General features: G+C 40.7%; 1 protein-coding gene across 1 annotated transcript; it reads left to right on the plus strand.

Annotated features, from left to right (window-relative positions):
• Positions 1-6,861: 6,861 nt before the first annotated feature.
• LOC6050843 (muskelin) lies at positions 6,862-10,061 on the plus strand. Its single transcript, XM_001867338.2, has 5 exons — positions 6,862-7,042; positions 7,472-8,079; positions 8,141-8,657; positions 8,718-8,886; positions 8,944-10,061. Exons 1-5 carry the CDS (start codon positions 6,960-6,962, stop codon positions 10,009-10,011), a joined length of 2,445 nt encoding a protein of 814 aa, XP_001867373.2. The 5' UTR covers positions 6,862-6,959; the 3' UTR covers positions 10,012-10,061.
• The last annotated feature ends 3,195 nt before the right edge of the window (positions 10,062-13,256 follow it).

Raw genomic sequence — 13,256 nt, forward strand, 5'->3', positions numbered from 1 at the left:
CAAACGATTTTTAGCTTGACGTTTTGAGTGATGTTAGCCCTGTTGACAAAAAGTTGGTGTACACGCACGTCCAAAATCAGTCAGATTTTGGTGAAGAGTACACGCAATAATTGGGATAAATGTCACAAAATCGAAATCGATTCTGCCAACTCAATTTTTGAGATGAGTTTCTTTTGTTTACATTCGCAGTTTTGAGTTGGAGAATGCGAACTACGGTAGTAAAACAGGTTATGTTTATATTTTCAGATTCCTCCTCGGTAACCATCCCGGCGGAAATTTTTTACTTCGTCCGATCGCGTGCTCGCCAAGATCATCCAGCAAACGTCGTGGGAGTTGGATTGCCGTTTGTGGCTGTTGTTTCGGACCGTCGAAAAGCACACGGCCGCCTCAACGAAATGGCCTGATTCCGGATCTCCGAACAGTAAGTTTTCTAAAATTTGTTGCTGAACAGTTATCGAAAATGCCAACCACGACTTCTTCCAGCAACAAATACCTCGCAGTGCCCTGCCGGAATCGTTTCTGCGCCAGTAAAACTCTGCAACGCACGAAGGCGCTCACTGCGCTGTGACACACACGGTGCATCCCTAGAAGGAATTTCCGGGGTTAACCTTGCTGAAGGCTGGACCCCCAAACCCCTCTCTCACAAAGTTCCGGCTGAGACGTATTTTATATTTTGTATTTGTATCTTTAGGTCTATTCCCGTACTGCAGAATTCTGCAATTCTGCACAAAAACGGCAGCAGAGCGTTTCCGTACTTTTCTGCAACAAAAGTAACTTTTCTCTCAGGTAGAACTTCTGCAGTGAGAGAGGTAGAAGTTGCAGCAAAACCGTTCCCGTACTTTTCTGCAAGCTCTCTCTTCTCTTTCTTGTTGAAAAGTTACTGCAATTTGGTGTGATGGATGTTGAGTACACGCTTACATAAAGTTTGCAAGTTGGGTGAAATCATGCATTTTATTATTAGTTGCAATAAATTTTATGCTTTATTATTACTAAATTGAAGTAGTCTTTTTGAAGGGACGTTTGTATATTTTGAATTAATGGATTTTTGGGGTAGTTTTTTTAATGTCTGTTTTTAATGAGAACGATTTCAGGCTTAGTTCATTAAAGTAAATGATATAGCGATTTTTTTTAGTGTTAACATTTTAACCTGACAAAAAAAGATAATGAAAGTCAGTATTACAGCACGGCTAATACCTCAACTAAAAAAAAGTATTATAAAAACAAATTGATCATCAACCGGTCCAGCCAGTTCATCTGCTATGCCGACGACATGGACATTGTCGGCAGAACGTTCGAGGATGTGGCCAGGCGGTACACCGAATTGAAGCGGGAAGCGGATAAGGTTGGATTGAAGGTGAATGTTGCGAAGACGAAGTATCTGCTGGCAGGAGGAACCGAGTTCCTTAGGACTCGCATAGGACCGAGCGTGACGATCGACGGCGACGAGTTCGAGGTCGTGGAGGAGTTTGTGTACCTCGGATCGTTGGTTACGTCGGACAACAACTGCAGCAGAGAAATTCGGAGGCGCATCATCACCGGTAGTCGTGCCTACTACGGACTCCACAAGACCCTACGGTCTGGTCATCTTTCCAAAGTGCACCATGTACGAAACGCTGATAAGACCGGTCGTTCTCTACGGGCACGAGACGTGGACGATGCTCGAGGAGGACCTGCAAGCGCTTGAAGTTTTCGAACGGCGAGTGCTTAGGACGATCTTTGGCGGCGTGCGTGAGAACACTGTATGGAGGAGAAGGATGAACCATGAGCTGGCGCAACTCTACGGCAAGCCAAGTATTCGGAAGGTCGCCAAGGCTGGCCGGATCCGGTGGGCCGGACACGTCGCAAGAATGCCGGACGCGCTGGATGCGCGCCAACCGAACCAGACTATCAATCCGGTGAAGTTGGTGTTTAATTCGGAGCCGGTTGGAACGCGGCGGAGGGGGGCGCAACGTGCAAGGTGGTTGAACCAGGTGGAGGAAGATCTGGAAAGTGTGGGAGTTCCGCAGCGGAATTGGAGAGTAGCAGCCCAGGACCGAGTCCAGTGGCAGCGCATCTGGAGACAGCTCATGACCCGGAGGTTGTACGAGCAGTAAAAGTAAAGTAAAAGTAAGTAAAAACAAATTGTTTTAAAAGACTTTTAAAAGACACATTTCTTTTGTGTTTAATAATTTCAAATAAATATTTGTTTAGGAATAATTTTTGATCCATAGGTAAATTTAATTGGCAAATAAAACATTGTTCTTTTAACTGTGCTACCAATTTGTATTCTTATATGAACCAAAAAATTGGATGTAGTTTTGTCGAATTCTTCTATTCTAAGAAATTTAAATTCTAAAATTCGGAAATTTTTAAATGCCGCCATCTTGAATCATAAAAAGTACAATTTTTATTGCTGTCATATTTTAGGTTAGAAGCTCAGATTAGAGGTTTTGGAGGTTGGAAATTTTGACAAGTTCTTCAGAAAATATAGTACTAACAGTTTCTATTTTTTGATTATTTGAATTTTAAAATTTTTGATTCACAGAATTTTAAAACTTTACTTATTTTTGAATTTTTTTACTATCTTTAAATATTTTTTAACTGTAGCTTTTGAATTTTTGGTGTTCTGAACTCTAAAATATTCAAACTTTTGATTTTTTTATTTAGAATTTTAAAATATAAGATTTTTTTTAAGTTTAGGAACTTTTAAGTTGAAACCCTTTATTTTTTTTATTTTGAATTTTTAAAATTATGATATTTTTGATATTGTAAACATCTATATATATAAAAAATTTCGTTGGTTTTGTTCGAACGCGAATCAGTTCAATACGGAGCGTTGGATCGAGGTGCTCTTAGTTGCGTTGGGTTCGTATAAGCCCAAGGAAGGTTTTTACGCTAACTAATTGACACTTTGGCCACTCTGGAACGGATTCAGGAGTCTCGGCAAAGTGTATGGAGAAAGTTTCGCAAAATCATATTTTGATCACAGGAGGCTGAATAAGCATAAAGCAAAAACGTCAACAAACTTAAAAAGGGCAGGACGAAGTTTGCCGGGTAAGGCTTGTTTTAATATATTAAATTTTTAATTATTTGTATTTTTAAAGCTATGAACGAGCCTTTGAATTTGTGTTTTATTTATTTTTTATTTTTCTGATATAAATATTTGGATTTTTAAATATCTCAAATATCTGATTTTTTTAAGTTTCTCAATTTGAAAATATAAGTGTTTTTGTTAAATATTTTTAATCATGAATTTCTTAATGCCCACATTTCAAAATTTATGAGTTTGTGATTCACCTATTTTAAAAAAAAATTCAATTTCGCTGCGTCACCATTGTTCTTCCATGTGACATCCAGTCATAATTTATTTATGTTATCCTGAATAATCTTTCAAACATTTTTCTATGAAAACGTGTAAGGGACCACAACCCTTCGATATTAAACCTTTGTTTGTAATTTTTTTATTATATTTGTAAAACGTACCTGCAACTCTCACTATTTTTTTTTACCTAATGTCTAAGTTTTGAATAATTTCTAATGAATTATTTCTACCTAAGCATAATTAATTTCTAGTTACCTAATAAATGGTACATGCTTGATCTTTAAAAAAAAGTTGAGTTTTATAAAAAAAAATGCTCCCGTTCTAGAGGTAAACTCCTATGAATCCCTTTATTTTAATATTTTGAAATAATTCAAAAACTTTAATACCCAATTTGTGTAAATCCACTCAACTGTGTACAATATTGCAGAAAAAGTACTGGAACGCGCTACCCATGCAAAATTTTTGCTGCTTCTCTCCTTGCAGAACTTCTGCAAAAGAGGGAGATGAAGAGAGCGAGCTGAAAAGTACGGGAACGTGCTGCAAAAAAGTGACTTATGCTGGCTGCAGAATTCTGCAGAAGCTGCAGAAATTCTGCAATTCTGCAGGTACGGGAATAGACCTTTTATTTCCACAATATATTAGCCTTTTATCGTATACAGAGACATCATTAAGTTCGAATATGATAAAACTACAAACAAAAAAATCTTAAAACTAACTAAAAACTAGGTTAGAGTACATCAAATGATCATTGTATAAACAAAGAGAAATAACTTAACCTAAAAACAATTGAAAATTACTTCAACAAGAAAAAATTAGATGAGAAAATAAACTGGTCAAGAAACTGTTTTTATCAAGTGTTCCTTAAATATTCCCTACACTGTTGCTTGAAATCACTAATAGAAGTAAGATTTTTCAGACGGTGAGGCAAAGCGTTTCACAGGCGTGCGTCACGGACTACGAATTAATTCCCTAGATAATTAGTATGATGAGTTGGAATTAGAATGTTATGTGTACGTTGTGATCTACTAAAGGAAAGTTCTTCATATAGATAAGTTGGCTCTTTGAATTAAATAAGTTTAAACAAAAAACAAGAAGCTGCAAATGAAAATATTTTTGTAAAGGTATGCCAAGAATTGACTACTGATATTGAGAAACATGGTCATATCTGCGTAAAATGTAAATGAATCTAATACAACTATTGAAACAAACTTTAAACAAACTTTTAAATGACGTTCAGTTTTTTGCTGACAAATGAGAGAAAATTACATTACCGTAAATAAAGTGAGGTAAAAGAAGAGTTTTTACTAGTTTTGTTTTTAGACGTCGCCCAAACACACAATATGACGCGCACAGGGCGTCCTAAAGCTGCCGAGTTCCGTAGGTACGGAAATACCTCTCCAACCTTGTCTCCAACTCACTTGCACTACTATCATTTCTCAAGGAAAACCCCTATAAAACCTTGTAAATAAAGAAAATGTTTTCAGGGTTACCTTTGTTTTATTGATCTTCCTTGATAAACACCAAAAGTGCGGTGATTTTACCGGTTCTAAACGCATCTCAAAGTTGAAATAGGATATCTATTTTCAAAATTCTGGAGCAACACGAGAAAAGGGCGGATAAGCATTTTGACTATTTTGCCAATTCCGAGCCAACACACACAAAGAAAAAATACTCTAAATTTAAAAAGATCGTTCGTTGGATTAAAAGTTCGCGTTGGTGAATATTCGTAGAAAGTTCAAACTTTTTAATTTAAAAGTTGGAAAGTTTTTGATACTACCATGCACTTCTGGAACAAAATCGTTGTATCGGTAAAAGTATTTTACTTTTATTATAAGAAGAAACTTTTTATGGCAACAATAAATAACATTTAACATTACAGTGATGATTTTCGAAAAATGTGATGGATTTTATTTCTATTTTTATTTTTATTTTAATATTAAAACTGCTGCTTATGCTGCTTAACATCGCGGCCTACATTTTGGAGCGCGACAGCGATGTAGAGAACAGGGTGGTCTCGTTGCCGGCCATCATCAGGACAGGCTTGGGTGTTAATTCGGGAAGGTAAGTTGACGTTTTCCGACTGGGAAGTGAAGCGCCTGAACCGATAGTTCCCGATCACATCGTCCTCCTTCGAGAATGGCACAGATGTTGTCTTGTCAGTCCATCCGGCCGAAGCTGCGCCGTCGCGAGTTGAGAGTTTGCGGGCGGGAGTTGCTGAAAGAGTTTGAAAGTAAATTAAATTGGCTAGACACTGAACACATTCTCAATACTCACCGGTGACTTCTTCGGTATTCCAGGTAGATGTTCTTGATCAGGTTCGTCGGATATCGCTCCAACCTTTGGAAGTAATCAGCTTCAGGACGTGCGGCTTTCGTACAGACGGTTCTTCCAGAACTGGTGCAAACTGTTCTTCCGGATGTTTATGTAATACTCGTCAAACATGTCCCGCACCGAGAAATGGACTGCGGACCCTCAGGACATCCCACACTGTTCGTCATCACTTCCGGCACATAATGCTGCTGATGGTCGTAAACCGCCGGCACCGAGTGCAACATCCACGCTGACCACCTCCGATCGCTTCTCGTCTTTTCCCTCTTCCGTCGGATCCTTCTCCTCACCGTTAAAATTAACTTTATCGAATACAACCGGTACAAATTCACATCCGCATAAACAGCGCCCTACAAAAACAAACAAAATCAAATACAAACGCCACCAAACCCAAGCTTCCTTCTTACTCATTTCGTTCGTGAAACAGCTGCAGATCCGGCAGGAAGCTGGCCTCATCCTTTTGAAAACCAACCCCCTTATCCCCTAACCTTGTTCCGCACCATCCTCCTTCAAAGGTATCCGCGTACAAGTCCTGGCTGCGGACGCGTTCTGTTTTGATTGACATCGTGGACCACTACTCACTAACCACCGGAATCACCTAAACGATTGTTTACATTTTGGACTTAGACGTACAGGGTTTCACGAGAACGATAAAATGAAAGAAATTATACAGTCGAATTAAAAGTTAAAACTTTTGAATAAGTTAGCAATGAGATTTTCAAAAACTGTAGCAGTAAAAGTTTTCATTTTCAAAACAAGAAAAAAACTTTTAATGTAGCAAATTTTAACCACTTATTAATTCAAAAGTAAGTTACTTTTGTCATTACCATAATATTTTTTTGTGTGCAGGTAACTTTTTCACAAAACTTGAATTGTTAAACAATAGCTGGCCTTCCCAGCTACCTTCTAACGCTGCGGGTTTTGTTAAATAGTTACCTGTTGTCTCGGAATTTGCAAAATAGTGCTAGCTGTCAAAATGCTTATGCACCCTTTTCAAATGTTGCCGGTTTGCGACGTTCATCTCAAAATTGAGATCGACTGGTTAGCGTGTATGATTCACACATAAAGTAAGTTTTCGTCGAAATCTGTGTACTTTCAAATAACCGTGTTCACCAATGTGTAAACATTGCACCGCCAAGTCAGCCCTTCCCCTCTCCCCAAAAATTCTGCCAACACTGCCTCTTTTGTCCGTCAACATTTCAGCCGTCACTTGACGTACCGCACACGCAATCTGCTGATGTCCTGTCGGTCGCTTCGTATTAAAATCCTTTCGCCGCTTTCAGTTTTCAATCGTGTGTAATCAAATCCGGGTGGAAAGAAACGAAAAAAAATGGCAGGCGGAATCACCGACATTAAAAAGCTCGAGTACGACATCTACAAGTACTCGAGCTACTCGTCATCCTACCTGCCGGAGTGAGTATTTTTGTGGGGGGGGGTGGGCGGAACCGGTTTCGCTTTCTGATTCTTTGGGAGGGGTTGATTTCCTGTGCTTTCGCGGACCGAGCAGCAAAAATGTCGCATTAAGTTTTGGGTGGTTTAAAATTAGCTCAGCTAGTGTGTGTTGTGTTGGTTGAATGGCTTGTTTTCTTTTTTGTAATATTTTCAATAGTTGAGCGATTGAAATTTTTGCGATTTTTTAATAGAGTCGTCTCGAAAGGTTAATTTATGCAATAGAGGCGGTCACTGCATCGCAAACACACACACAGAAATGAAGAAGCCAAAGAGTGGGGCGTCCTTGTCACGATTCCGACCTGATAACAAAATAAATAAATAAATTGATGCCAATGCACTTTCGCTGCGCGCACTTTCGATTTCATTATTGTTAACCTTTTTTTCTTCTAGGAACATCCGCGAAGATAACCCCACCAATCAGACGTCTCGATGGTCCTCGAACACAAACAGTCCGCCCCAGTTTCTGGTGCTGAAGCTGGAACGGCCCGCGATCGTGACGAAGATCAAGTTTGGCAAGTACGAAAAGACGCACGTTTGCAATTTGCGCAAGTTCAAGATCCTCGGCGGCCTCGAGGAAGAGCGGATGGTGCTGCTGTTCGAGGGTGGCCTCAAGAATGACTCGGTGCCGGAAACGTTCCCCCTCAAGCACCGCACCAACTCGGGCGAGCTGCTGCCGATCAAGTTCATCCAGATCGTGCCGCTGCTGTCGTGGGGACCGAGTTTTAACTTTTGCATCTGGTACGTGGAGCTGCTCGGCATCGAGGACTCGATCTTCATCCTGTCCAACCTGCGCAAGTATAACATGCTGCGGGAGGTGGAGATCGTGCGACTGTTTATGAAGCACTGCCGCCAGCAGGGTTACGTGAAGGCGTTCAGCGCGCTGCAGGAGGAAACGGGTGTGAAGCTGGAGGACGACAAGATGACCGAGCTGCACGAGATTCTGGTCAACGGGGGGGATTTCAAGCGGACCGAGCAGATCCTGGTGGACTTTATTGACAGTGAGTTGAAGGTAGATCCATCTTAGATTGAAGGTTTTAAAGCGATCGTTGCCTTTTTCAGATGGCCTCATGGACGATTACCTCTCGAGGCAGGAGTACAAACCGCAGTGGAGTTTACAGCTGACGCCGGAGCAGGAGCCGCGGCCGGGTCGACGGGGTGGCCACCAGCTGATCATCGATCCGCTGACCAGCACGATCTACCTGTACGGCGGTTGGGACGGCAGCGAGGACCTCAGCGATCTGTGGTCGTACGACGTGCAAGCCAACCGGTGGACGCTGATTCACGAAAAGTCCGAACTGCTGGACGGACCGACGCCGCGTGCCTGCCACAAGATGGTGTACGACACGAAGAACTCGCAGATATTCATGATCGGACGGTACCTGGACGGGGCGTCGCGCACCGAGGAGAACATCAACAGCGACTTTTACCTGTACAACACGGTCAGCAAAACGTGGTTCCTGATCTGCCCGGACACGGCGCAGGTCGGCGGGCCGCAGCTCGTGTACGACCACCAGATGTGCATCGACGTGGACAAGCAGACGATCTACGTGTTTGGCGGCCGGATCCTGGAACCGAAGTAAGCTTGAGTTTCTTTTAAGGTGTCACAGATTTTACAGCGTTTCTTTCCACATCTAAGAAACGAGGAGGAAACCACCGGCGACTACAAGTACTCGGGCCTGTTCTCGTACCACATCAGCACCAACACGTGGAACCACATCCTGGTCGACTGCGGCCACCAGTCCGCCGCTAGCCCGCACGTTCAGAGCATCAAATCGCGAGTCACGCACTCGATGCTGTTCCATCACGTGAGTCGACCCCAATTTCCACCCCTGAAGAAGTCACTAAAATACGCCTCCTTCCAGAAACACCGCAAGCTGTACATCTTTGGCGGCCAGCGCGGCAAGGACTACATGACGGACTTCCTCATCTACGACGTGGACGGCGCCGAGCTGACCAGCCTCATTCCGGAGAACGTCGGTACGGACGCGGCGAAGAACGTGCCGCAGTCGGGATTCACGCAGCGGGCGACGATCGACTGCGACAAGGACGAAATCTACGTGCTGACCAGCCTGAGCAAGGAGAAGGAACGCCGCGACCTGAACATCAACTCGTTTTGGTTGTTTTCGCTGGCCAAACGGGAGTGGTGCTGCGTGTACAAGAGTGACCACTCGATCGGCGAGAACTGCTACCTGAAGAACCAGAACGCGTGTCCGGAACCGTGCCCGCGGTACGCGCACCAGATCGTCTACGATGCCGCCCGGCAAGTTCACTTCCTGTTCGGCGGCAATCCCGGCATGAACTCGCACTTCCGACTGGACGACTTCTGGATGCTGCGGCTCGAGAAACCCACCCGGGACAACATCCTGCGCTACTGCAAGTACCTGCTCCGCAAGCAAGAGTACGAAGAGGTCGCCCGGGCGGATCCGCTGGCCGCCATCCGGTACCTGCAAACCAAACTGTACGACATCATCGACCACAACGACCCGGCCCAGCTCAAAGAGTTCCACAAACTGGCCTCGCTTCTGTTCAAATCCAACGCCTCCACCGCAGACGGCGAATCCGAACCCACCAGCCTGTTAACCTGCTCACTCAGCGGCGGTGGCCAAAAACACCCCAACGAGCACGACCCCAACGGAGACAACGCCAAAATGATGCGCGTCGAATCGCCCAAAGCGGCCGACGACGCCGACGCGTCCAGCATCAGCTCCCTCAGCAGCGAGTGCTCGCAAACGGCCCGCGCCATTCCGTCGACCTCGGCCGCCACCTCACCGTCGTCAATCTGCTCTTCCGCCTCCTCCTCCCGCAAAGCCAACGACCAGCTGTTTGAGCTTAAAATTCGACGCTGCCTGCTGTACAACAAACTCGTGGACCTGCTCCCGGAGGGCCTCTGCCAGCCAAAGAAGAACATCAGCGACTTTGTGCTGCTGTAAAAATTCACCCTCGAAACGCTCGACCCATCACGCTGAATGATTTTGCACCAAAACGGCGAGACTGCTGATCGAACGGATTTAAAACGAAATAACGAATATGTGATATATTCCCAAAACAGAAACACACACACAAAACGTAACCGTAACGTGCGGCGCGCGCTTCAAAGATTCAAAATTCTCGCTGGAGATTGCCATTTATTTGTTGCTCTTTAGATCGATACCAAATTTAAAGCTGCGCTCTTGACTTGCCCGCAGAAAGTTTCGAACCCCCTAATTAATATTTCCTTGTTTTTCTAGTAATCGTTAAGAAAGACAATCAAAACCAGGACAACGGAACGTTTCGTACAGTGCACCCCTACATTTTAAGAGTTATTGAAAGTTTTATGAGTTTTAAGCATCACAACCCCCGCTAACGGAAGAAGCTCTTGTATTTTATTTGCGCTTGTTAATCGATTGTGAATTTATTTTTTCCACCAGATTTACACACTTTTTTTTCGTTCTGTTTGTACACATTTATTTTTTGGTTTTATATAATTGCGCAAGTCAAAACAATGCTGTTTGTTCATATAAATCGACTTTAAAATCTATAAATCTTGAGTTGTGCTTTCATTTTTCGACGCTGAAAGAATAACCCTTTAAAACCGGCTTCAAAACGCGATTTTTATTTTTCAGGTTGAAAAATGAAAATCGAACCACTTCTTAAAGGCTGATATGCAGCTCGGAAGGAACGCAAAAATCCATATAAAAAAAGCTCAAGAAACGGTCAAGGAAAGGGTCACGAAAAGATTTTTCTTAAGGCTCTGAAAGGCATAATTCCAGATCGGCCATTTGGCGGCCATGTTTGTTTTAGAGAGCAAACTGAGCGTACCCCTTTTTTAAGGGCCCACACTGAAAGAATCCAACATAGTAATCTCAAGTGTTATTTCACGTGAGTGTCTCAAAAAATCAACACGACAAATTTACATGCTTTTCATTTGACCCACACATATATTCCATTCCAATTTGATGTGAAAATCATTGGAAATCAGCTGATCGTTAGCGAAAAACCTTTCATCCTTTTTTCCAATGATGTTCACTTTAGATTCAAATGAATTTCACGTAGATTTGCCCTATTCAACATTTCCTTTGATTTTGACGTGGAAAACACGTTAGATTGAAATGTTTTGGTTTTTCAATGTGATTGGAGAAAATTTCTTCATAAGTAAGATGGCTACGAACGGTGATGGAGCAAAAATTGCTGTTTGGGTTTAAAATTTGTTTAAACGCGAGTTTTGCGTAAATATTTAGAGAATTATTGTATTATTCAAATAAAAAAGGGCTTAACGCGGGTTATTTCTAGGTAAGTAAAATCAAGAGAAAAGTGTGCTTCTAAAAGTTAATACAGTGTTTTCTATTATTTTTTTTCAGATAAATAGATTACGGCCAGTTTTTGTGATCGAAATCCGGAGATTTGTTGCCAACGATTTGAAAAACTCCTCAATCCTATGTGCAGCTGAGCGGCTTCATCACCTAACCTAAACTCTAGCCGAGCGGCGCTTTTCGAGTATCAACACGGTCATCAATTGCGGTGGATTCAACGCGGACACAGAATCTGGTCCCTATTCTTTGACTGTTTTGTGTTAGAGAGTATGCTTTTAAGTGATTTTATTTTAATTTTTGTAATGCAAAAATTAGGAAAAAATAAAGATATATTTATAACGGAAACTGTGCAATTAATCAATTACAATTGAAAAAAATCCACCCGTTTTACCCACCTGAATACCAATAGAAAACCATTTGATTGACACAACAAAATCATTTAACATTCATGTGAAAACCATCACAAATTCATGTGCGACATCACGTGAAGTTAACGTGTTTTGCATTTGACTTTACCGTGTCCCGCGATGAATATTTTCGAAGTGATTTGCACATGACATTCACATGTAAAGTCGTATGGGGCAGATTCACGTGTGAAACATTTGATATTGCTATGTGACTTTCTTTCAGTGCAGTGGGCCTAACATGGCGGCCTTCGATATGATCTAGCCAAACTTTTGAAAATGGCGAATAGTTCAGATAAATATAGTTTTTGCCTTTTTTTAAAAGAAATTAAGGAAATTAATATGTTCAAAAAAATAAAGAGGGATTCAGATTTTTTGAATACGATCATACAAGTGAAAGCATTAAAAATTAATAAATCACTAATTAAAGCATCAATAGACAAATCCAGCGAAAGCTCAACGCTGCTTTTTGATGGTGAGAGATTTGACAGCTCCCATACTAAATGTCTCGATTTTCATACTTTTTGTTAATTTTCTTCTAAAATAAAATACTTAACATATGAAAACTATATATTTTTGGTGCCCAAAATTCCTGCTGAATCGAATGGTGTACTTATCTCAATTGCAAATTTTTCGAACAGTTTTTATTTTAATAATATTCTAGACACATTTTGTGCACCTAATCAATCAATACTTTTATCATAAATAATCATTTTATTGCTTAAAAATTGAGTTTTCCTGAGCTCCCATATTCAAATACATGGAAGCTGTCATTTCTAACACCATTGGCCACCTAGCGGCCATTTCAAACTGGATACGTCTATAAGAAGGCTTTCTAGGCCCAGTGAAAAAAATATAATTTAACCCAAAAATTAAGAATTTAAGAATTTAAGAATTTAAGAATTTAAGAATTTAAGAATTTAAGAATTTAAGAATTTAAGAATTTAAGAATTTAAGAATTTAAGAATTTAAGAATTTAAGAATTTAAGAATTTAAGAATTTAAGAATTTAAGAATTTAAGAATTTAAGAATTTAAGAATTTAAGAATTTAAGAATTTAAGAATTTAAGAATTTAAGAATTTAAGAATTTAAGAATTTAAGAATTTAAGAATTTAAGAATTTAAGAATTTAAGAATTTAAGAATTTAAGAATTTAAGAATTTAAGAATTTAAGAATTTAAGAATTTAAGAATTTAAGAATTTAAGAATTTAAGAATTTAAGAATTTAAGAATTTAAGAATTTAAGAATTTAAGAATTTAAGAACTTAAGAATTTAAGAATTTAAGAATTTAATAATTTAAGAATTTAATAATTTAAGAATTTAATAATTTAAGAATTTAAGAATTTATATAAGTTGAACGAACATCTCCTTCTGACCGTGTAAAACACCTCGGCCAAAAATCCCGTCACCGAAACCAAATTCGGCGTGTTTCACCTCCCTCAACGCATTTTTGACGTTTCCTTTTGCGCAATCCTCATCAAA

The sequence above is a fragment of the Culex quinquefasciatus genome, chromosome 3, assembly GCF_015732765.1.
Source record: "Culex quinquefasciatus strain JHB chromosome 3, VPISU_Cqui_1.0_pri_paternal, whole genome shotgun sequence".
NCBI lineage: Eukaryota > Metazoa > Arthropoda > Insecta > Diptera > Culicidae > Culex > Culex quinquefasciatus.